We start from the raw sequence: 24,509 nt of genomic DNA, 5'->3' as shown, positions 1-24,509 counted from the left end.
AAGAACTGAAAACGGTAATGGAATGGGTGACCAGCAACAAATTAGTGCTCAACATTCAAAAACAAAAAGCCTTGTATTTGGCACGAATCATGTACTAATATCTAAACCGTAGTTGAGTCATTCCACGAATTCGGTACACTTTGCACTTTTTTTTTTGGAAAAATCGATGGAAACAAATTACTTTTTTGAATAGCCCACACCATTAAGGACATATTTAACATGCAGAAAAACATATTTTCCCATCTCAGGCATTAAATTCATATTTTTATATGGAATAATATATGTAACAGGGTTGAAATTCATAACGGGGTTGAGTGGAACGGGGTTGAGATTTTTTTACTCAATATGGCCATAACTCTTCCTGTGATGATTAAGAGGAGACCACATGGCATGCATGACATTAGTCAATCACATATATTGCTGAAATGACAAAGACAATTTAAAATAATAATAGTTTTCTATCTTTATTTCATGTAACAGGGTTGAGTTGTTATGCTTTACGACCACGCTTTGAAAGTATAAATGACCCTAAATAGCTGTATAAGAAGTTCGAAATGTTCCTCTTTCTGCAGCATCTTGCTCAGAAGACTTGTAGAATGCCATCACATGTTGTTGATGCCACCTAAAGGGTCAGTTTATACTTTTTACAGAGAGGAGAATGACTTGTGTAACGGGGTTGAGTGTGACTGTGGGACAGAGCTATATAACGTGATTTTAATGATAAATCAACTATTTATTAAAAAACGAAACATGACTAGCAATAGAGTACATTGCTGGTTTTATGTGAATAATATAAGTTATGGATTATTCTACACTTTTAGTAGTCATATCTGAAGGCCAATCTCTCTATCGGCCATTGGGGACATGAAAAATGGGCAAATTTAGGCGGTGTCTACTGTAGAAAAGGCAGATAATTTCAGATATAAAGATAAAATATATAATATTTTTACACAATAGTAAAGGGAACATGTCAATTGATTCTAAAAAGCTTTTAAAATTTGATTTTGGTGACCCGATGGATACAATACACTTAAAAAGGTCAGAGGGGACTGCAAAGTGTACCGAATTCGTGGAATGACTCAGAATCTGATGTGGAATAATGTAGAGGTTGAGCAGGTGGAGGGAACAAAGTTCTTGGGAGACATCCTAGTGAACAATCTATCATGGACGAGACACATAGATTCAGTGGTGGCAAAGATGGGGAGGAATATTATCTGTTATGAAGAGGTGTTCAGTGTTTTACCACCGCAACTGACAAAACAAGTCATTGAGACTCTAGTCCACACATAGGCAACATACGGCCCGCGGGCCGGATCCGGCCTGGGGACCGTCTCAATACGTTCCGCGACGTCTTCATAGGAAAAACAAAAACGAAGCAAAAATCTATAACAGGCAGCATTATATCTCTGGCTTTCAATGCAATTAATTTAACTAAATTCCAACAGAGGGCGCTGACGTGCGTTTTTTTGCAACTATGTTCCAGCAGTGGTCACGTGCTCATTCTGCAGCCAGGTGGCCCTATCAGAGAGATGCCGGTAGCGTGCCGCAAACAGTCAATCTGTAAGCTCACAACATGGCACAGCCACAAGGAGTTGTGAGCTTGTAGATCAGCTATTTTCAGTCCACAGCACAACGGACACAACAGGTTGTGTTGCAGTGATGAAAGAAACAGCGAGATGAATGCAAAAAAGCGAAAAGTTGACTCGGAATGTCGTGTTTTTAACAAAGAGTGGACATCTAATTTTTTTGTCACGTGTGTAGGCAAAAAGGTAATATGTTTGATATGCAACGAGAGTGTTTCTGTGTTCAAAGAATACAACATCAAGAGACATTATACGACCAGACCAGTGGCGTAACGGAGGGGTAGCAAGGGATGCGGTGCGGGGGGGGGGGGGGGGGGGACCAGCAGGGGGGGCACCAGCAGGGGGGGCACCAGCAGGGGGGGCCCCGCCTGCGCTGATACAAATATTTTATTTTACAGCAAAAAAATAAAAAATAAAAAATCTTTAGAAAAATTTTAAGAAAAAAAATATATAGCCTACCTTGAAATGTGATTAAAAACTAAATTAAATGTTATTGAAAAGATGGTTGGCCAAAATCACGAATCTTCCAAAACAAACGCCAGGCTGTATGTCACCTGACTAAGCTAGAAGCAGTAACGTCATGACGTTGCACGCAGCAGCGGATCATTCAAAACAATGAGTCAACGTAAATATTCCAGCGGTGCCCAAAAGCGGCTAAAAACAAAATATAGCAAAACTACCGAAAATGTCATCAATATTTAAACCAACACAAACAAATGCTACTTCAAGTACCCTCGGGGGGCCTCCGAGGGATGCATTTAACACGGAAACGAACGCTGGGCAGGTGGAGGTGGACTGTGACGGGCATGAAGAAGACCCAGACGCACCGGCTGTCAGCTCTCCCACTCCCAGTCCCACTCCCAGTGCTTCTGCAGGGGCAAACACTGAGGCTACTAGGCCTACTGAAATCACAGAGGAGTCAGACCCACCCGGACAATCTACAAGTTGCAGCAGCCCACCTGATCAACAACAGGTAGATAAAGAAAAAGAATCGGAAACTGAGCCTGAATCTGATAATGACGTAAATCAAGAAGCAACCACAGCACACACAGATGTAAAATATCCATCAGACAGAGCGAATTTCCCTGTTGATTTAACCGATGCAGATGTGAAGAGGACCATACTTTCCATGGGTTCATGTAAACCAGCGGGACCCTTTCCTAGAGATGAAAACGCAGAAGTTTCTCAGAAGAATATTATTTCAAAAAATCTAAACTGGGTTGTAAAGTCCCTCGTAAATGGCTATGTTATTCTCCAAAGATGGACCGTGCATATTGCGAGCCCTGCTGCTGGCTTTTCGCCGATAGGAGATGCCCATCCCACCAGCTCTCCTGGACTGTAGGGATTAAAGACTGGCAAGGACTGTCTAGAAAAATAAAGAAACACGAATCATCAAATGCTCTTGACACCTGGAAAAACGACCGTACAGTGGATGTACAAGTTGACCACCAGTACAAGCATCAGGTACATTTTTGGACCCAAGTGTTAAAAAGAATCACAGATGTCACTCTGACATTAGCTTCTTGCAATCTTGCTTTTAGAGGGCACCGTGAGAAAGTGGGTGAGCTCAATAGTGGAAATCTTTTGTCAGTAATAGAGTTGTTGGCTCAATATGATCCCATATTGCAAGAGTTGCTTAATACATTTTTTTTTAATTATTTAAGCCCGCTCATTCAAAACGAATTAATTGCATTATTGTCAAAGAAAGTACACAAGCAGATTGTTTGTGAAATAAAGGAGGCCGGGTTTTTTTCAGTCATAATGGACACTACTCAGGATATAACTAAAGTCGATCAACTCAGTCAAGTTTTCAGATACATCACAGTTCGCAAAGATGAAAATGATAATGCCATCGGGGTTGACCTCAATGAGAGTTTTCTGGGATTTGAGAATATCTCAGATCAATCTGCAGAAGGACTGGAAGGAAAAATACTTGAACTGATAGAGACTATAGGACTGTCACTTCAAATGTGCAGAGGCCAAGGATATGATGGAGCCAGCGTTATGAGTGGCATTTATTCAGGTGTGCAGAAGCGCATAATTGATAAAGAGCCGAATGCTTTATATGTCCATTGCGCAGCACATAATTTGAATTTGGTGTTAAATGACGCTTGTCAGCCGATTTCCGAGTACTATGACATTATATAGAAACTTTATGTTTTTTTTAGCCAGAGCATCAAAAGATGGGAACTGTTGGAAAACCACCTCAAATCTAAATCTAGACCCACGCTGAAAAGACTTTGTCCAACGCGATGGGCATCCAGGCACGATGCTATTCATGCACTTAGATTTCGTTATGCTGATGTATTACAAGCACTGACCAAAATCAGTCTTCAATCCAAAAAAAAAGAAGAACGTGTAGAGGCCACTGGACTTATTAAGTGTATTGAAACATTCAAATTTGCAGTGATTACTGTGATGCAGGAAAAGATATTGGAGTCGGTCAATATAGTTTCCAAATTATTACAGAAGATGGATATGGACCTTTTCCAAGCGGCAGGCTTACTGGGCAATGCATGCAGAACCTTATCAAAACTAAGAGACGAGTTTGAACAGGTCAAAAGCACAGCACAGGATCTTGCAGCTTCATGGGGCACTAGCTGTCATTTCACTCAGAAACGCACAAGACGCACAAAGCGACACTTTGATGAGCTCTGTGAAGATCATCGCCTCACATGTCCAGAGGAGAGTTTCAAAGTAGGTGTCTTTTATGCGAGTGTGGATATCATCGTTTCACAGCTCAAAAATAGATTCAAAGGAATGGATGCTATTGCGACGCGATTCCGTTGCTTATGTCCAAGAGAACTCATACAGGCCAATGATGATGAGTTGAATACATCCGCAGCGACACTAGCCTTAATCTACAAGAACGACCTTTCATCGGAATTCCCATCACAGCTGCTCTCCTTTAGAAACGCTCTGAGGTCAGAAATAAAAAAGATTGAAAAGGGCTCAATTAAAGATCTGACCAAGCTCCTGTTCCTGAGATATGGTTCCATTCTGCCCAGTGTCACAGACGTGGCTACTGCTCTCAAGCTGTTTTTAACCATACCTGTCACCGTGGCAAGTGCCGAGAGATCTTTTTCAAAACTGAAAATCATCAAAACTTATCTGAGAAGCACCATGTCCCAAGAAAGATTGTCTGGATTGGCAGTTCTCAGCATTGAAAACCAGCGTGCTCGCCAGATAGTCGGAGAAAAGGTCTGTCGGATTAACGCATGCCTCCCGGATTTAACAGATGTTGTAAAGGAATTCGCACAGAAGAATACAAGGCGGGAGCAACGCTTTGGATATTAAAGGTAAGAATATATTTTGGCTATATTAGGGATATTAATCATTATCAAATAAAAAAAAAGGCCTAGCATTGGGCATTTGTACTCTGTTTTGTGCTTGCGTACTATGGATGTGTAGGACACACACACACACACACACACACACACACACACACACACACACACACACACGTAAATCACGTATGTGTCTGCAGTGATAGGCTGTATGTATGATTTGATGCTCTATTTTGGCTGCCTCAGGAGTCAGAATAATAATAGACAGCCTTTCTTTTCTTTTTCTCTCTCTTCCTTCTCTCTCACCTCAGGACTTCCTTTCGCTGTCCATGGTGCTGATTTGTGAAGAGGGCGGCGCGGACGCGGCGGGTTGTGTTGCAATGGACATTTGTGTGTTAAATGGCTGCAAGTTTCAACGTCCTGGACTGTCGGACAATATGTTATTGGCTGCAGTGCCATTTGCAAATTGGTATAGGCAATTGTGTTATTTGGCTGCATGTAGCATATTTGTATTTTGGACCATTAAAAGTATTTGATTGTATCCGATTCCGTGTGCACACTCTTATTGAAGCACTCTTATTAACGTGATTTTGTAGGCTACTGTGAGTGAGCTTGCCTTGTAGATCTACTCATGGCTTTAATAGCTACACGAATGATGCCCAAATAACTACTCCAGGCTGAAAGAGTTTAAAGTGTTTAGATAAAGATCTGTTTAAGTGCTTGTAGATTTGCTAGTTTTTAAGATAACTGATTCAGTGTATATTCTACTTGGGAGAGATATGAAGATCTATTTATGTGCTTTTACTGTAGATTTAAATTGGTCAAAAATCGAATTAAAACCGGAAAAAATGTTGATTTATATTGGTCAAATAGAACCGAATTAGACCCGAAAAATTTCGCGCGCGTGCACGAAGCGCACGCTCGCATGTTGTGCGGGGCCTCCCAGCAGAACTCGCGGGGAGGCCGCGCGATTCTGCGTTACGCCACTGGACCAGACATGCCAAATATGGCGCAAACATGTCATCGCAGGAAAGACAAAAAGAAGTCCTGAAACTGGCTTCCAGGTTAACTACCCAGCAGAATACTGACTGTAAGAATAAGACTGTATGTTGGTGGCAGCTAGCATGGTTTGCCCTGAAAAGAAAACCCAGTTCGAAAATATCAGTCTCTCTCGTCGCACAGTCACACGGCGTGTGGAATTAATTGATGAAGACTTGTCTGCTGAATTGTCAAAAAACGCAGATGACTTCACATTATTTTTCCATCGCAATGGATGAGAGCACAGACACTGCCCAGCTACTTATTTTTATTCGAGGGATCAATGGCAAGTTTGAAATAGTGGAGGAAATTCTTGCCATGGAGTCAATGAAGGGGACAACAAGAGGCTCAGATCTCTACGACCGGGTGTTAAGGCTGTTTGGAGAGGCTGAACCTGCCATGGAATAAATTGCTGAATGTGACAACGGTTGCCTACACTGCATAATTCACCAGGAATCCCTGTGTAAATCTGTTTTGCAACCGTAGCATGTCAGTAAAACTGGTGAAAATCGTCAACTTTATTCGTGCCCGAGGGCTTAACCATCGTCATTTCATCCAGCTGCTGGAGGAAAGGCTCCAAACGCCATGAAAAACACTTTTATCATTACAGACTTTCCATACTGTAGGAAACCTGATTTTACATGACAAGATAGTCTACAGTACAAAATATTTTCAAATGGGGTCTGCAGCCTAACGTGTCATTGACATTACAATGAGAGCCACTGACTTAGGAAACAGCTTGCATTAGACAATGATATTCTTGTACCTCAAGCTTTTGCATGTGGATAACAATTTGTAGCATTTTAATTTGCACATGAGCCTGCAAATAGATCACATACTACACATGATACTAAATGTACATAGGATATCAGACATTGAATAGCAGTGGTGTAAAGTAACTCAGTACATTTACTCAAGTACTGTACAAATTTTGAGGTATTTTTACTTTACTGGAGTATTTCCAATTTTCAGTCCTTTTACTTCTACTCCACTACATCTCAGAGGCAAATATTGTACTTTTACTCAACTACAATTATTTGAAAACTTTAGTTAGTTACTTTGCAGATTTTGCAGAAAACATACAGTAACCACTTCAGCCCTATGTACATTTCAGCCATTTGAAAATAGCAGATCTACAAGCTCACAACTTGTGACCTTGTTTTGAACTGTACTTCCCTGTGCTCGTCTGTTCAGGGAAATGCTGGTGGCTTCTATCCTCCCCCCTCCCCTTCTGTTTTCGCATCGCTACAGACTGCTTACCAGTGGTGTAAAGTAACTAAGTACATTTACTCAAGTACTGTACAATAACTGTATAATTTTTAAGTACTTTGGTTTGATTGGTGAAGCAATAGGAAGCAGCGTTGGAATCCAGCGCCTGGGTTTGGATCCGCCCTTCAAGACCATCGATCGGGCTCGTTCTCTCAGTCTATCATTACGCTAACACACGCACGCTATGAAACATGGACTACAATATGCGTGATGGTGGTGGTTGGGCGGACAAAATGTTCGATAAAACGCTAAAACTGGGTCAATTTCGCTATTTTTTTTTCCTCTTCATGAAAGTCACCTTTGTCCTAGTCCACATTGTTTATTGTGGTGCTCATTTTATTTTTATTGAACAAAAATACAACCTGCAAGTGGGCCTTTAAGTGTTGCATGTGTTGTACTTTGTCCTGTTTGTGTTGAAACGGGTTGCATCTTTGTGTTGCAATCAGCTGCAGCTGTTGAGGCTGTGCTCGGACGGACGGACGGATGGAGGGAGGGAGGGACAAACACACACGGTCAAATGTAGAGCGGCTGGCACCGCTAAAACATAAGATAAGACACCCACAGGTAAGACACCCACTCTACCCTTTAGAGTAATGTTAATTAATGCCTGTGCAATAAGATTCAACTTGGATATATATCAAGTCAGGTTTTATAGTCGCAAAATGCAAACTGTAGCTGCCTTCAGGAATTACCATTAGCCTTAGCTAGCCAGTTAGCATTTTGTTTAAAAGACATCTGTGAAAAAGGTTTATTAAGTCACCATTATGCTGCTGTTAGCCTACATGTATTTACAAGCTGATTTGGACAGACATGTATTTCCTCCTCTCTCCACCAGAGGGCGACAATTACTTGGGCTTCAATTCTGAAAACACAAGTGAGCATTTTAATGTGCAGATTGATGTGATCTACTGAAAGTAATCCCTGCTTTATCTATTGATTCAAATGTTGATGTCTTCTTAATGGCTCAGTAATATTTGTCCAATATTGACTCAATCATTATTCATTAAGCTATGTACAGTAACAGATTTGAGAAAATGTAAACAAACATGGAATCTAAAAATGTATTAGTGCGAACATGTTCTGTTTATGTGCGACATGGCCAAAGCTGTGATTAGACAAATACTTATATTGGCGGTGGTAGGGTCCTTTAACGTGGTTTAAACCAGCCTAAACCAGTTAACTATGTTCTTTTTTTCTTTTTTTTTAAGAGAGTGATGTGGCAGGCACTAGGACCACGCGGGACCTGAAACTCTGCAGCCCAGCAGAACAGTAGAGCGGCCCCTTCCCCCTCCCCTGCGTGTGTGGGGGGTGTGTGGGTCGGTGCGTGCGTACGCTCGCTGCTACACTGCCTCGCTGACTCGTTCGCTCCCGTTTCAGTCAAACGGTCACACCGCAGAGACGGAGAGATAAAAGCTGCTTCTGTAACTTGGCCCATGTCATTACTGCCATTACCCTCTCCTCTGCCTCCTGCATTGGATACAGGATAGGTGTAGCCTGATTATGCTTCAGTCTGAAATAGGCTCTATGCACAGCAGCCATATTGGAAATAAATTGGGCTTCTTCTTACTTCCTTCACAGGTGTTACCAATCATACTAATGAAGGCTCTGTTCCATTCTGGTCAGGGTGCTGATATTGTGCATGTTGGCTCACTAGAAACACTCCATTTTTGTTCCCAAATGGCCCCTTAGAAATTCCCTAAACCAATCCTAAGGGATCCCCACGCCCACCTCCGCCTCTCATTGGACAACGCATTTTGTACCGGAGAAGTCCTAGGTTCACATTTACAACTCCAGACCAAGAGGCAGTCCACTCAGAGAGTGGGCGGGGTCTATGGTATGGAACCAGGCTAGGATACGTGGGCAATAGGGACAACAGGGCACCTCGAAGTAAAATTTGCTATTTTGTATAAAATTATAATCATCTTACCAAAAACACAGTGGCCTAGCCCTAAATGTATACTAATGGACTCCTAGTGTGTCTATAGGGTCTATTCCAATGTGCTGCTCATTTTAAAACAATAGTATGTCTGCATTAACTACTGAGCCACTTAACCACCAACAAATTAAATCCTAATTATTTTGGATAATACTAATTGAGATCAAGTTCTACCAGCAAAACCATTTGTTTGGTTTGGCAAGGTACGGTAGCTAGTTGTGGTTTCCATTAAGGTGATCAGGTATTCTCTGTTGATGAGAAATTTCAAGGCATGCCAATGAAAAAGACACACCCTACAAGCTACACTTGATGTGATTTGATTTATTAGACGTAATAATTACATGATTAATGCTTCTCACGGAAACGTCAAGGATAAAATGCCAATGGAACACTGGAACAAAGAAACTTGAGAGACAAAAAATATATGTACATGATGAGTGATTAATTAATTGAATGCAGTGTCACAATATTGTAATGCGAAGGCACCTAACTTTGATCAGAGGTGAGATAACCTTTAGGTTGGAGGAGGTCCTAGGCTGTGGATGGAGGGTTTCTATGGATTATGATTGTGGAGTGTTGTTATTATTGTTGTTGTTATTTGTCATTATTGGACACTTTGAAACACTGTCTCTCAACTAACGACAACCAGCTTTACTTGTCCAGTTCTGTCCTCCTTTGCCTTGTGAGCAAATAGCTCCTTCTGAACCAGGGGTCAGCAACATGTCCGTGCATGGACAAACATGTCCGTGGTTAGACTTGTCTATGTCCGTGGCACTCTTTTTTTCCCTTAAAGACGGGGTGCCGTGATTTTCAGTGATCCCCCCCCCCCCCCAAAACATAATCATCAGGTATTATGGTTATACTTTAAAAAAAAAAAATGTTATACTATACTTTTTCAAAAAAGTGTACAGAAAGTGTTAAAATTATGTTTTTATGTGGACACGCCTCCAGTTCATTAAGTATACCTGGTTTTCACCTTAGCACCTCCTCCACCACCTTAGCACCACCCACCTGTCCTAGTCCCTCCTCCTCCTCATGCCCACACCTGCTGTGTTATGATAATGAGGGGGAGGGCATGTTTTTACTATGTCACTAAAGCGCTGTTTTTCTATTGGCACGTTTGACCCTCAAGGTTTCAGCCTCCAGGTAGAAACTCAAAGTAGTCAAAGAAGACATAAAACACCATAAAAACACCACCAGGGGGCTTAATAAAGTTCTATCAACTTCATAGACACATGAAAAACAGAGTGCAAAACCATGGCACCACCTATAAAAAAAAAAATATATATATATATATATATATGCATATTTTTCATTATAATGTATGGACACAATTGAATCTTAAAACATCTGTTTGAATGCATTTTCGCTCTCTTGATATTAATGGAGAGTATGAGGTGTGTCAGACAATGAAACAATTAAAGTCAAAGGTATGTGAGCAGTGTTGGAAAGTAACAAAAGTAACTTAACGAAAATAGTATTATTACCTTTCTCCAGTAACTAGCAATATAACTAATCAGAGGTCATCACCATGCCAGCTTGTGATGGACATTTCCATCAATATTTTATATTGCCACGGACATGCAAGACAAGTGATCAATAATATTACCAGAAACACATACGCCCTAAATGTACAGTATGTACTCCTGATGTGCCATAGTTTCGACTCTATTCCACTGCACTACACATTTTAAAACGTGCCACTTATCAAAAAAAATATTAAAACAAATAAAATCTAAATTATTTTGGGGGGAAACGATCTACAAGCTCACAACCCATCACGGCATGTTGTGAGCTTGTAGATCAGCTATTTTCTTGTCTTTTTAGCCTATAATGACAAAAGTGGCAGGGTTAAAGTGGTTAGCTATACTTAAAGAAACCTGGAGACTTTGAAGTCGTCCTCTGTATACTGGCATCTATAGGGGGGAGTCCTGAGACAGCCATTAAATGTGGCATGGTCCACCGTCCAAGTATATTCCATGTTTGGGATTTCAATAATTGGGTCTTATCAGTTCAGACAGTGCTTCCATCTTACATTGCAGGAGCAAAATGGCCACTTATAGCTGCAAAGGTGAGTGGGTGCGTATTAGATATGGTTATTATTATATAGACAGATGGCTTTTCAGAGGACAGTGTTACTTGGGGACATGAGGAAACAGGACGCTACCAGCTAAACAAGTTTTTTCTTTGTCACGGTAGCTCCATTAGTTGTGGTTTCCATGAAGGTGAACAGGTATGTAGTCTAGTTGATGAGAAAGTCTAAGGTATGCGCCAACAAAGGAAAAACATTGAGTGTCAAAGCAGATAATTATGTACATGATGAGTGATTAATGAAGGGCATGACAGGATTAAAAGGAATGCAGTGTCACAATAGTTTGACCCAAAGGTGCCTAATTTTGATCCGGGGTGAGGAGGAGGTCTGATGGTGAAGCTGTGGATTATGATTGTGGAGTGTTATTATAGTTATTGTTATAATTGAAAATCATCTTTATAATCCAAAATCCAAAAAGTAAAAAATCTGGAAACGCGCGTGCGGGCACAGGCTAGCCCGCACAGGCACGCATACAGCACCCGTAACACACAACGTCTTCCCACGGCCCTGCTAATACCTGTTCACCTTAAAGGAAACCACATCTATTAAAGTTGACACACAAAAAACTAGTTTAGCTGGTAGAACTTAATCTCTTCAAGTATGGCTCTTTTGCTCCTGCAATGTAAGATGGTAGCACTGTCTGTACTGATAAGACCAGTGTTGCCAATGCTGAATTGGAATGTGGTTGCACTCTATTTTAATGACGTGACGCGCACGTCGCTTAACACCTACACTACAGGTCACACAATGGACAATTGATATGCATCTAAGCTCATTCCTATGTTAATCCACCTGGTGTGAGTCGGGAGCCTTTGTAAACTTTGTTGAGGTGTGATTTTTTTTTTCAAATAAATAGGTTCCTGCACGGTGTGCAAGGCCATCCCATGAGCAATGCAACCCTGGATAAGACCCAATTATTGAAATCCCAAACATGGAATATACATGGACCAGGACTGCCAGCTCCCTGTATACAGTGGATAACTTCCCAGTCTCCAGGTTTTCAAAAGAATAGCTAGCCACTTTAACCCTGACATCACACATTTGGGCAAGTCATTATAGGCAAAAAAAATAAGAAAACTCAAAAAAGTGCTCCTTGGAGCACAGGTCTCCGCCAGGTCAGGTAGGTTATTGTGGGCCAGCAATGTTCGGAATTCGCCAATCAGGATGGAATATGAAAAATCTAACTGATCCGTCTTGATCACATAGATCATGTGTACCAATTTGCGTGAAAATTTGATAACATCTGAAGGCATAATATTAAAATAATGTTTTACATAAGTCGGCCTCCTGGTGGCGCTCTAAAAGGCAGATGTGAAAAATCCAGGGCAAAGGTTTTTCCTTGTCCTCTAGGTAGTGCGCATACAAAGTTTTACACAGATCGGTGCAGTTTTCGGTAAAAACACGAATCGGATGGTTTTAGCACCACCATGAGGCTGATTAGAACATTTTCAAGTGGCATTTCTTCCTCGGCCTAGTGGGAATGTGCGTGCAAAATTTTACGGAAATTGCACGCCGTGTTCATGATTTGAGGCATTTTGTTCAGAACGGGGCACTCCTGCAAATTTTGGAAGCCAATTTTAGCCAATCAGAATGGAATATGAAAAATCTGAAAGACCCGTTTCATTTAATGACTATGTGTTTTGACTATGTGAAATGTGTTTTGCACAAATCGGCCTCCTGGTGGCGCTATAAAAGGCCCATGTGAAAAATGTGGGGCAGAGGATCTGAATTGAAACTGTGTGTGTGCACAGTTTCGCTGACATCAATCCACCGGTGCCAGAGATTAGCTGTACACAGACAGAATGACACACACACACAGGCGCGCGGGAAGTACTTAATAGCCAGGGGGGCTGAGCGTCGGGTGAATCCGCTTGACGCATGCAAGTGTGTTCACGCGCGATTTTTTTGCGGTTTCGGGTCGAAAAATGTGCGGTTTGGGTGGGTTTTGGCACTTTTTTTCCTTTACTTTATTTCGGTTTTAGGGTTAGGGTTAGGGTTAGGTTAGGGCTAAGTTATTTAATTCTCGTTCTCATAAATAAAAATAAATAAAAAAAATAAATAAACAAAAATAAAATTAAAATAAATCCCTTCCCATCACCAGGGGGGCTGCAGCCCCCGTAGCCCCCCCCTTCCGCCAATGCACACACACAGACGGGCGGTCACACGGACGGACAGGTTTCAAAACATATTCTCTCGCCATGCCTTTCGCTCTGGTGGAGACAATTACTGATCTACAAGCTCACAACATGCTGTGAGCTTGTTGATCGGTTTTCACCCCCAAATAATATATATATTTTTTTATTTGATAAGTGGCTTGTTTTAAAATGTGTAGCGCTGTGGAATAGAGTAGACAATATCAGGAGTCCATCATTATATCTCTGCTGTCAGTCCGGCAGAAACCAGCTAACTCCAAAATGTTCATTTTTCAGGAAATGAAAAAAAAGTGGCGTTTGGAGGTTTTGTTCATCATTGATAAGAACAGCTGAATGGACCGCCAAGCTCACAATGAGGTTGGAGGTCAAAAGGGGGTGGAGCCTGGAGTCAGCAAAACCAGCTAACTCCGGTGGAGTTTGCTGGTTTAGCAGAAAGTTTGAGGATCCAATGGAGTTAGCTGGTTTTATTGTCAGAAGCACTTTTGAATGCTTTTCATTGGCTCAATATTCTTTTTAACAACACACAGACGTAAAGGGTGTTCAATGGCCCTGATTTATGAAAAAAAAATGCAAAAGCGTCAAAATGGAGTTAGCTGGTTTCTGCCAGACAGCAACGAGACTAGGCGTGTGATTCTGTTAATGTTATTTATAAGCACATATTTTTTGTTAACACATTTTGTTATTTTGACAGAATTGAGGCAGCTATTAGCAATCATTTATTTTAGCTGTCTTGTTGTCGACTGTGTAGAGGTACCATGTGTAATAGGCCTACAAAAAGATCTCCTGCAACTCATGTAATGAGCATGTTACTTTACGATAAAAAAATAGCAATTATCTTTTGGGAAAAGGGCAATTTGAGGCAAAAGGGCAGGTGCTCAAGCACCAAAAGCCCCCCCCCCCCTGCACATGCCTGATCATTACTATCATTATATTATTGTTGTTGATGTTGAGGTCAAGTATTAGGCTACAATATTTAAGTCACTGGTGTTCTGATCAAATTGATGCATTTTATTGACTACTGACAATTAAATACAATACAATTTACTATTTCAGTGGTTCTCAAAGTGGGGTCCTGGGAACCCCAGTGATCCATTTTTTTGGTAAATTAACGCCCTACTTGATCATAGTACAGTGTCACACAAAAGCATCAAAAGTAGCAGATCCGCAAGCTTGAAACGCGGTCCGAAGCGACGCGTTTTGAGCTTGTAGATCTGCTACTTTGGAATAGGCTCTATTCACAGCAGCCATATTATGAAGACATTCACAGGTGTTACCAATGATACTAATGAAAGCTCTGTTCCATAGTGTAGCACAGTGGTTTCCACGACCCCCATAACTCTGGGACTCTCAGAGTTACACACCTGTAAGGGGCCATTTGGAAGCCCATGAGGGTCCCTGGACCCCAACTGTAGACCCACTGGTGTAACAGAGTGTTTCCAGTGAGCCAACATGCACAACATCAGCACCCTGACTCTGTTTGACCAGAATGGAACAGAGCCTTCATTAGTATCATTGGTAACACCTGTGAATGTCTTCATAATATGGCTGCTGTGAATAGAGCCTATTCTTGAATGTCAATCCTGAAAAGTAACAGTTTTGGACATAATGAGGTTTGCACCCGACAGAGACGATATGCAACCATGAAATAAAGACACATCACTTTGTCTTATTTCTACATGTCAATAACTTCAAATCAATCAATTCTTATCAATCAAATTTTCACCACAGACGTATTTATTTGTTCATTTGGGGGCGGGTCAGTACATTCATGAACACAGCATCAAAAAGAGTAGAGAGTGGCAATACAGTGTAAATACATCAGAGTTAGCAAGGATGCTAACTTTCTTCCATAGACCCCACATTTAACAATAAAGCGAGACATTGTGCAAATGTATTCCGACCATTATGAAGATGAATCGTTGCTCAGATAAACTACACAATTACAATTAATGTCACAAAATACACTCAATAATGATAAATATGAATGCAATTTTATAGCATTATCAATATGTAAACTATTAAAAGAAATAAGTAAACATTGCTTTGCTGTAATGTATTCCATGGCCTGCATGCAACGTTGGATACTTTTTTTTACATTTTATTACATTTTATGTATTACATTTTTATCTAAGGCAAAATAATTATTGCTTAGAAGCTTAGAAGTATTGTATGTTTAATATAGTCTACAACTGTAATCAGAGATTGGTAAAGTCAGGGATGTGGATTCATTTAACAGAATAATCCATCCTCATTGATTTAAAAAAAATCCTAAGAGTGCTTTCAAAGCTCTCTAAAATAAGAGAGCGTAACATCCATGATCTCCAATGAAATTAAAGTGCCTTCTCATAGACCAATTATTTGTTTACTAACATTGAGACTGGACGCACAGGTGATTGTTTCACGCAATCAATTCCCAACCTGTTATTTCGGGCTGCGCTGGTTTCAGCGCACCCCAACCCCCTCTTGTGTGTTGGCTAGTGAGGCGCGTCCTAGCGAGACCTGATAGAATGGGTTTCATTGCACGCATACAGGTTGCACGCATACTGGTTCTTATCAGTGTGACGTCGTCTGTTAAGGGGTCTTTACCATGGATGGTGACCATTGTCCTTGAACATGTCGGGTGCACTCGAGCAGTGACACTATGGCTGCCAGGCCGTGCCAAGCCATGCCAACGCCACCAGAGACAATGCGGTGAAGATGCTCATCGTATTATGGCTCACTCCACTCGTGGCTGCAGTGGTGGCCGCAGCAGCGGTGGCAGCAACTGTAGTGGTGGCAACCTCTGTAAAACAAGAAGAAAAACAAAGCATTCTATATCAAAACAAAAATTGTTATACCGCACTGGTCCTTGAGGGGGTTCCAGGGGGCCCCCAGCTAAATGATTGATATTTAGGAACCAAATGGACACTTAAGGCGGCTTCACACTAGGGTCCGATTGAACCGAAGCGTTCCCGAGTGCGGATCGCCTCTCCTGCAGGCCTGCATTCACATTGGCCAAGATCTTTGCGCACCAGAGAACACTTGCATATATACCCCCGATCCTATAGGTGGCGGCATGCACATAGTGGTTCGCCTGTGGACACAGACGTCATCAACTATGCGACAATGTTTGTGCTGGTCGCGCATAAATAAAGGGTTGGGGAGAGAGTCAACGCACTGAGCGCACAGCGCAGTGGGTGCATCCACACATCTCCGTCAAGTTGCTGTACGGACGCCGGAGGTCCCATCCAATCCCATGTTAAGTTTAAAACCGGAAGTACCGTTCCGTTTTTTTTTAACATGGGAGTGGACGGGGCTACCGTCACGTAGCGTACCGTTGCACGCTAGCGTACGGGCATGTGTGGATGTACCCAGTGAGCGCACAGAAGTCAAGGCACAGACTGCTGTGTTGTTGACAGACGCACGCTTATGAGAAACAACACAAATAAAACCTGGTGAAACACTTGTGTGCATTAGCGCAAGATGAGGATACAGGAAACATTCAGTCTAAATGTCCAGTTTGCTAACAACTACTACTACTTTTGTATTTGAAACTTTAAATTTCTCTAAATATTATAAACTTTCACGACAGCTTAAGTACGAAAATATATAATTTATGAAAAGGCAACTATAGTAGTGAAGTCGGACTGAATGACTGAAACCTTGTATTGTGAATTGTACTCCCATGTTTCTCATGTATGTCTCATGTCTAAATAAAGTACATCAATCCAACGTCTTTTCTTTTTTTACTCTCTTGGTGTGGGGATTATCTGGCACATGTATGTATCTGTTATGAAAGAGAAATTGCATCATGAGTGAAACGGCTATAGTCCTTGGGAAACCATAAACCTACGTAGGCCTACATCTAAATGAGTTACCATATTTACTTACAAATTTCAAATTACAAAGCCTTATAAGCTATATATTTCTGGGATGCATAGTAGCTGAAACTCCACAAGATATACTATATATATATATATATATATATATATATATATATATATATATATATATATATATATATATATATTGTTGCTGTCCTTATATGGCCGTGACACGGCCTCTCTTTCTATCTCTCGCGCTCTCATTCTATTTCTGTATGTAATGTTTTATATAATTAAAAAAAAGTTTTATATATAGATATTGCAGGTTTTAGCGCATCATCCCGCGGGTTCATTTGGTCATTTAATGATAAAATTAACCCGCGGGATGATGCGGTACTAAATCTTTCATCATCCCGTGGGTTCATTTTATAATTTAATGATGAAATGAACCCGCGGGATCCGTTTCGGGGAACGATGCGCAACATTCACACTAGCGCGACACCTGCCAAGCGTTCCGGGGTGTGCACCCAGGACCATAGTGTGAAACCGCCCTTAGGCACCGGTAACTCTGTACACAAAATGGAACCAAATGCACCCTATGACTCCATTCGGTGACATTTTACAGTGTAGGGCGTCTCAGAGATAAAAAATAAAATAGAAAAAACATGTCAAATGGGTTTGAGTGGCCTAATGCAGCGTTTCTCACAGAATACTTTGATAATATTTGGAATTTATTAATATCACTTCAGTTTAAAAACTTAGACCCCAGTAACATGGACCTGAGTTGAACCGTACTTGATGCATTCTTTTCTCGATCTAGCCTACACCAAATCTCTGTGCCAAAAATTGCCGATCTACAAGGTTAGCTTGTAAAACTGCAAATGTTGGCAAATGTTCCCCCAGAATAGGGATGCTGTTCAAGTGGTTAAACAAGTATATCAAGAACCACTGGCCTAATGCTGTGCATGTCAAACTGGAGGTCCGTACTGTAGGTTGAGACTGTTCTATAGCCTGTTTAGCCCATTTAGACCAGAGGCCGATTCTAAAAACGCCTTCTGCTATATATGCTATATGCTATATATACCTATAGAAACATCTAAAACTAGAAAATGTGCTCCTCGGAACACAGGTCTCCGCCAGTACGGTTCCTGATTAATCCTGTCTTACCTCACTTCAAAAGATATAAATGATCTTTTGAAGTACACACCTATTTATAGGTCTCTATTTCATCATGCGTCTCGCTAGCCAATCAAAGCACACCCTTTCAACATATTGTCATGTGTCACGTGAAGCTTGACCAATGTTAGCTTGGTGGACACACGGAAGGACGAGAACGAAAACATAGTCTCCTGGCGGAGACAATGATACAGATGCTGTCCCGGGTTGATGGGGTTAGATCAGGTATTTGCTTACGTATTCCATTGACAGTGATGGAGGCGATTTCGATGTTGAAGACTTCGATGTTATTTTTTGCTGTGGTCATAACAGCTACAATCTGAGTATCAGCAGGGACAGACGAGGAACTGAATGATAAGGTCAGATCATTGTTGATTGATCCATCGCTGCAAACAAACAAAGATATTTTAAAATACAAAGATATTCGTTTTTTTTTTTGAATAATCATGATCTGCTGGCCATAATTTAAAAGCAAGTAAAGTATTGGAATATTACCTGAATGCTGTCACTGTCAAGGATTTGAATGTGTTGAATTCTGCACTGTAGTAAGGCTCAAGCTGTAGAAATCAAAATGAAGACATTTTCACTAAATCACTTTTTTACATTCTTAATATTAAGATTTAAAAAAAAAAAACATTTAACTTTATTTTCACTACCATGTGTTACTTACACCCTCCTTTATCAAATTGCTTCGAGCCTTAAAAGCAGAAGATGATGTGTTCAAGAGGTCAACTGTGAATGTTTCTCCTACAGATCTGAACGTCAGCTTAACAGTGGCCGCAGCAGCGGTGGCAGCAACTGCAGTGGTGGCAGCAACTGCAGTGGTGGTAACCTCTGTAAAACAAGAAGAAAAACAAAGCATTCTATATCAAAACACAGTGGCTGTGGCACCCTATGGTGCGGTGATGCAAGTCCAAGGGTGCCACAGAATACTTTTATAATATTTGGAATTTTTTAATATCACTTCAGTTTAAAAACTTAGAGCCTAGTAACATAGACCTGAGTTGAACCGTACTTGGTGCATTCTTTTCTCGATCTACACCAAATCTCTCTTCCAAAAATTGCCGATCTAAAAGGTTAGCTCGTAAATCTGCATTTTTTGGCGAATGTTCCCCCAGAATAGGGATGCTTTAGTTGAAGTGGTAATATTAATAGAATTGATATTAATAGAATGTATTAATATCACTTCAGTTTAAAAATGTGGTGATTTTGTATTGACTGGTGTTGAAGTTGCATTGACTGGTGATGAAGTTATGTTCACTGGTGGTGAAGTTACAGTAACATAACATGTGGTGATATTGTATTGACTGGTGTTGAAGTTGCATTGACTGGTGGTGAAGTTATGTTCACTGGTGGTGAAGTTACACTAACATGTGGTGATGTTGTATTTGGTGTTGAAGTTGCATTGACTGGTGGTAAAGTTATGTTCACTGGTGATGAAGTTACAGTAACATGTGGTGATGTTGTATCTGGTGGTGAAGTTAAATGAAATGGTAGTGACGCAACAATAACTGGTGATAATGTATTACCTGGTGGAGAAGTTGTATTGACTGGTGGTGAAGTTTTATTAACATGTGGTGACCCGGTACATTAATGAAATGAAGTGCATGTGCGTGCGCGTCCATGCGCGTCCGTGTCCGTGTGAACTGAATCGAGTGAAACCGAATGGAACCGAGTGAAGCCGTCAAAAATGGAACGGGTGTCCAGCTTTTTGTTACAGTTTTAAAACTTTACACCGCTCTCAAACTTCTTTATTGAGGCACGGAATATACTTTTAAGATATCGTTTGGATAGAATTTAGTTGTTTAACTTTGGTCAATTAATCATGACAAAGCCTATTTTTATTATTTTTTTCAATCAGAGAACCAGCAGGGGCGGGCAGTGACACGTATGTATCCGAATAAAGCAACCTATTTTCGGCATAGCCCCTTCAAAAGTCCCCTTGCATCATATTGGCTGGTGCTAGGGAAAATGAGCTGCTGATTGGCTGAAGGGGAACGAGCTGCTGATTGGCTGAAGGGGTTGTCAGTCAACGGTACTAACTGTTTGACAACAGTTTTTTTCTTTTTTTGATCTCTGAAGTTGCCTAGAATCCCTTTGACAGATGGTGGAGTTAAACAGGGGCAGACTGGCCATTTGGCGTACCGGACAAATGCCCGGTGGCCCGCTGGGCCCCAAATACATATTTTCGGATACATATTTTCGCTTTCGTTTTAGGATTATTACGGTAATTTCCGGGTCGCGTGGCCCAATTATTAGTTACGTTAATGTTTGGACTGGGATGCTTTCCAGCAGGGGCCTCAGTGCGGCTGCAGAGTTCATGTGCAGGGCTGGGCTGAAACAGTGAAACGCTCCCCCTCCCCGTTGACAAAACGGCCCGGGGGGTGGTGGGCCGGTTCGGACCAAAATGCCAGGGCTGAATTTTGGTCCCAGTCCGGCCCTGCAGTTAAATTGAATGGTAGTGACGTTACATTAACTGGTGATGATGTATTACCTGGTGGTGAAGTTGTGTTAACTGGTGGTGAGGTTATGTTCACTGGTGTTGAAGTTGTGATGACTGGTGGTGAAGTAGCATTGGGAGCAGTCGTGGGAGCAACAATTGTAGAAGCTGTACCTTTAAAAAGAGTTTAAATTAATGGAAATGCTGGAGAAGCACGTAAAGCAGTATTGTAGCTTCCTGTATGTTATACATTTGAAAGAAAATACATTTAAAAAGCTCATACTTGTTGCAACAACTGATGATGCATTCACAGGAAGGGACAAGCCAGAACTGCTGTTTTTCGCAGCTTCCACTAAAGTGTTTCCCACAGCATCGCTTGTTGGAGGATTAGAGCTGGCCTCGAGAAATTGCAGGGTCGCATTTACCACAACTGAACCTTGGCTGTGACAAGATGATTATTGTTAGAATGTGTATTTTATGGATTTTGTCATGTACATTTCTATGGTCCCAGTTTTACGATTGTTACATATGTAATTAAGGTAGGCCACGAAGGTTACAGTAATACGCTTACTTCCCATACAAGGATCCTTTTTGAGTTTTCCATAGAGAAAAGATTCCACTCAAGCTATCATAACCTCTCCCCTTCCCCACTCAACTCCATTACACACATTAGACAAACAAAATATTAGCCGGGCGTATTTGCATAGATCTACTGCAGCTAATTCGTGAAATTACAAAATTGCATTTTCGAACAAGCATACTGTAAATAAAGAAAATCTATGAAAATGGAATTATTTTGTCCATCAGAAGTTATGTCAAGAGCATACCTGAAGCCGTTGATCACAGTTCGATAGAAGTTAGGATATTGTGGTCTATACAGATTGTCCAGCTGTGAAAAGAACACAGAAAACATAATGAGCACGCGCACACACACACACACACACACACACACACACACACACACACACACACACACACACACACACACACACACACAGTATTATTATAATGTATTATTCACTCAGAAAAAATAAAAATGATAGTAGAATTAATTCTCTGTTGAGTCCTGGAGTAATATTTGACAGGTCATACAGTGTGAACTTACCGCTGTGGCAACTTGGGTTGATAAGTTTTGGAATGCTGTTGAGTTTGGATTTGCAAGATCTGGTGTGAAGGTTATCTCGAGTTTGAATTCTAACGCGATCGTTGCCACTAATGCTGGAGCACAAAGGATAGGACAACATTATTTGCTGGAAGTTGATATTACTAATGACAAAGTCAGATTAATTTGCAATACAGATGTATTGACCCATGGTTAAATTGTTTCTCTTGATATTGTACATGTAGTAGAAATGACTGTAGGTGTAGTAACAGGTGTAATAGCTGGTGGTAAAATTAAATAGAATGGAGAGCTAGTGTTGTGATAGAGGTCAAATAGCATTGACTGATGGTCAGGTTGTGTCGAGTGTAGGGGGGTCCCCGGATATACTAATATCCAGATACTAGTTTGGCATATTGGTATTCAACATAATTTCAATATTTGTATGCTTACTGTAGGTTGAGAAGCATTGTTCTATAGCCTGTTTAGCCCATTTAGACCAGAGGCCAATTCTAAAAACTGAAAAACCTGAGTTTCCTGATTTTTTTTTGCTATTTGCTATATATACCAATAGGAACATCTAAAATGATACAGATGCTGTCCCGGGTTGAAGGGGTTAGATCAGTTATTTGCTTACGTATTCCATTGAGAGCGATGGAGGCGATTTCTATGTTGAAGACTGTGATGTTATTTTTTGCTGTGGTCATAACAGCTACAATCTGAGTATTAGCAGGGAAAGACGAGGAACTGAATGATATGTCCAGATGATTGTTGATTGATCCATCGCTGCAAAAAAACAAAATTATTTTTAAACACAAATATATTCTTTTTTTTTTAAATAATCATGATCTGCTGGCCATAATTGAAGTATTGGCATATTACCTGAAGGCTATCACTGTCAAGAATTTGAACGTGTTGAATTCTGCTCTGTAGTAAGGCTCAAGCTGTAGAAATCAAAATGAAGACATTTTCAGTAAATCACTTTTTCACATTCTTAATATTAAAAAAATACATTTAAAAAAAATATTTAATGTTATGTTCACAACCATGTGTTACTTACCTGCTCCTTTATCAAATTGCTTCGAGCCTTAAAAGCAGAAGATGATGGATCCAAGAGGTCAACTGTGAATGTTTCTCCTACAGATCTGAACGTCAGCCTCTTAACAGTGACTGCTGCAGTGGTATCTGCAGTTGCGGTGGTGGTGGCAGCAGCTGCACCTGTGGAGCAGCCACCGCAGCTGCAAACACCGCAGCTGCCGCCGCCACCACTGCAGCTGCCGCCACCACTACAGCTGCTGCCACCACTACCGCAGCTGCAGCCAACACCACCGCAGCTGCAGCTACCAGTGCAGCTGCTGCCACCACCACCGCAGCTGCCACCACCACCGCAGCTGCAGTTACCACCGCAGCTGCAGCCACCAGTGCAGCTGGTGCCACCACCACCACAGCTGCAGTTACCACCGCAGCTGTAGCCACCAATGCAGCTGCTGCCACCACAACCGTTGCTGCAGTTACCAGTGCAGCTGGTGCCACCACCACCACAGCTGCAGTTACCTCCGCAGCTGTAGCCGCCAATGCAGCTGCTGCCACCACAACCGTTGCTGCAGTTACCAGTGCAGCTGGTGCCACCACCACCACAGCTGCAGTTACCACCGCAGCTGCAGCCACTAGTGCAGCTGCTGCCAGCACCATCGCAGCTGCAGTTACCACCGCAGCTGCAGCCACCAACGCAGCTGCAGCAACCACCGCAGCTGCATCCGCAAACACAGCTGGTGATGCAGCTGCAGCCACCACCAGCTGCAGATGTTGCTGTTGCAGTAGTAGTTGGTGGTCGTAAAGTAGTAGTAGTTACTGATAGAGTAGTAGTAGTTGGTGGTAGAGTAGTAGTTGGTGGTAGAGTAGTAGTAGTTGGTGGTAGAGTAGTTGTTGGAGTAGTGGTTGTTTGAATAGTTGTGGTGGTTGGAGTTGTGGTTGTTTGAGTAGTTGTGGTGGTTGGAGTTGTGGTGGGAGTCGTTGTTTGAGTTGTTGTTGGATTTGTGGTCGTTTGAGTAGTTCCAGTGGTTGGAGTTGTGGTATTTTGAGTAGTTGTAGTGGTGGTTGGTGCCGTGGTTGTTTGAGTAGTTGTGGTGGTTGGAGTTGTGGTTAGACTCATCGTTGTTTCAGTAGTTGTTGGAGTTGTTTTTGTTTGATTAATTGTAGTGGTTAGTGTTGTGCTTGGAGTTGTGGTCGTTTGAGTAGTTGGAGTGGTTGGTGTCGTGGTTGTTTGTGTAGTTGTTGTGGTTGGAGTTATGGTTGTTTGAGTAGTTGTGGTAGTTGGAGTTGTGGTAGTTGTCGTTGTTTGAGTAGATGTAGTGGTTGGAGTTGTGGTCTTTTGAGTTGTTGTAGTCGTTGGAGTTGTGGTTGGTGTCATGGTTGTTTGAGTAGGTGTGGTTGGTGTCGTGTTTTTTTGAGTAGTTGTGTTAATCGGAGTTGTGGTTGGAGTTGTGGTTGTTTGAGTAGTTGTGGTGGTTGGAGTTGTGGTGGGAGTCGTCGTTGTTTGAGTAGTTGTTGGAGTTGTGGTCGTTTGAGTAGTTACAGTGCTTGGTGAGTTAGTTGGAGTTATGTCGGGAGTGGTCGTTATTTGAGTAGTTGTT

The 24,509-nt window shown here is 41.5% G+C and overlaps 1 protein-coding gene across 1 annotated transcript in view; it reads right to left on the bottom strand.

Moving 5' to 3' along the window:
- Positions 1-24,028, bottom strand: part of LOC311036955 (uncharacterized protein) — a gene marked incomplete at its 5' end in the record, with an annotated part of 40,270 nt that extends 16,242 nt beyond the window's left edge. Inside the window, 11 exons of the mRNA XM_084045964.1 lie at positions 18,575-18,723; positions 18,833-18,894; positions 19,008-19,171; positions 20,832-20,862; positions 20,905-20,951; positions 21,061-21,218; positions 21,605-21,666; positions 21,883-21,995; positions 22,514-22,662; positions 22,759-22,820; positions 22,937-24,028. Coding sequence (XP_083902090.1) covers positions 18,575-18,723; positions 18,833-18,894; positions 19,008-19,171; positions 20,832-20,862; positions 20,905-20,951; positions 21,061-21,218; positions 21,605-21,666; positions 21,883-21,995; positions 22,514-22,662; positions 22,759-22,820; positions 22,937-24,028 — 2,089 coding nt within the window. The remainder of the gene's footprint in view (positions 1-18,574; positions 18,724-18,832; positions 18,895-19,007; positions 19,172-20,831; positions 20,863-20,904; positions 20,952-21,060; positions 21,219-21,604; positions 21,667-21,882; positions 21,996-22,513; positions 22,663-22,758; positions 22,821-22,936) is intronic.
- Positions 24,029-24,509: the final 481 nt, after the last annotated feature.

This window comes from Gymnoscopelus microlampas, assembly GCF_963454915.1.
Source record: "Gymnoscopelus microlampas genome assembly, chromosome: 20".
NCBI lineage: Eukaryota > Metazoa > Chordata > Actinopteri > Myctophiformes > Myctophidae > Gymnoscopelus > Gymnoscopelus microlampas.
This window is presented reverse-complemented; position numbering and strand designations above follow the sequence as displayed.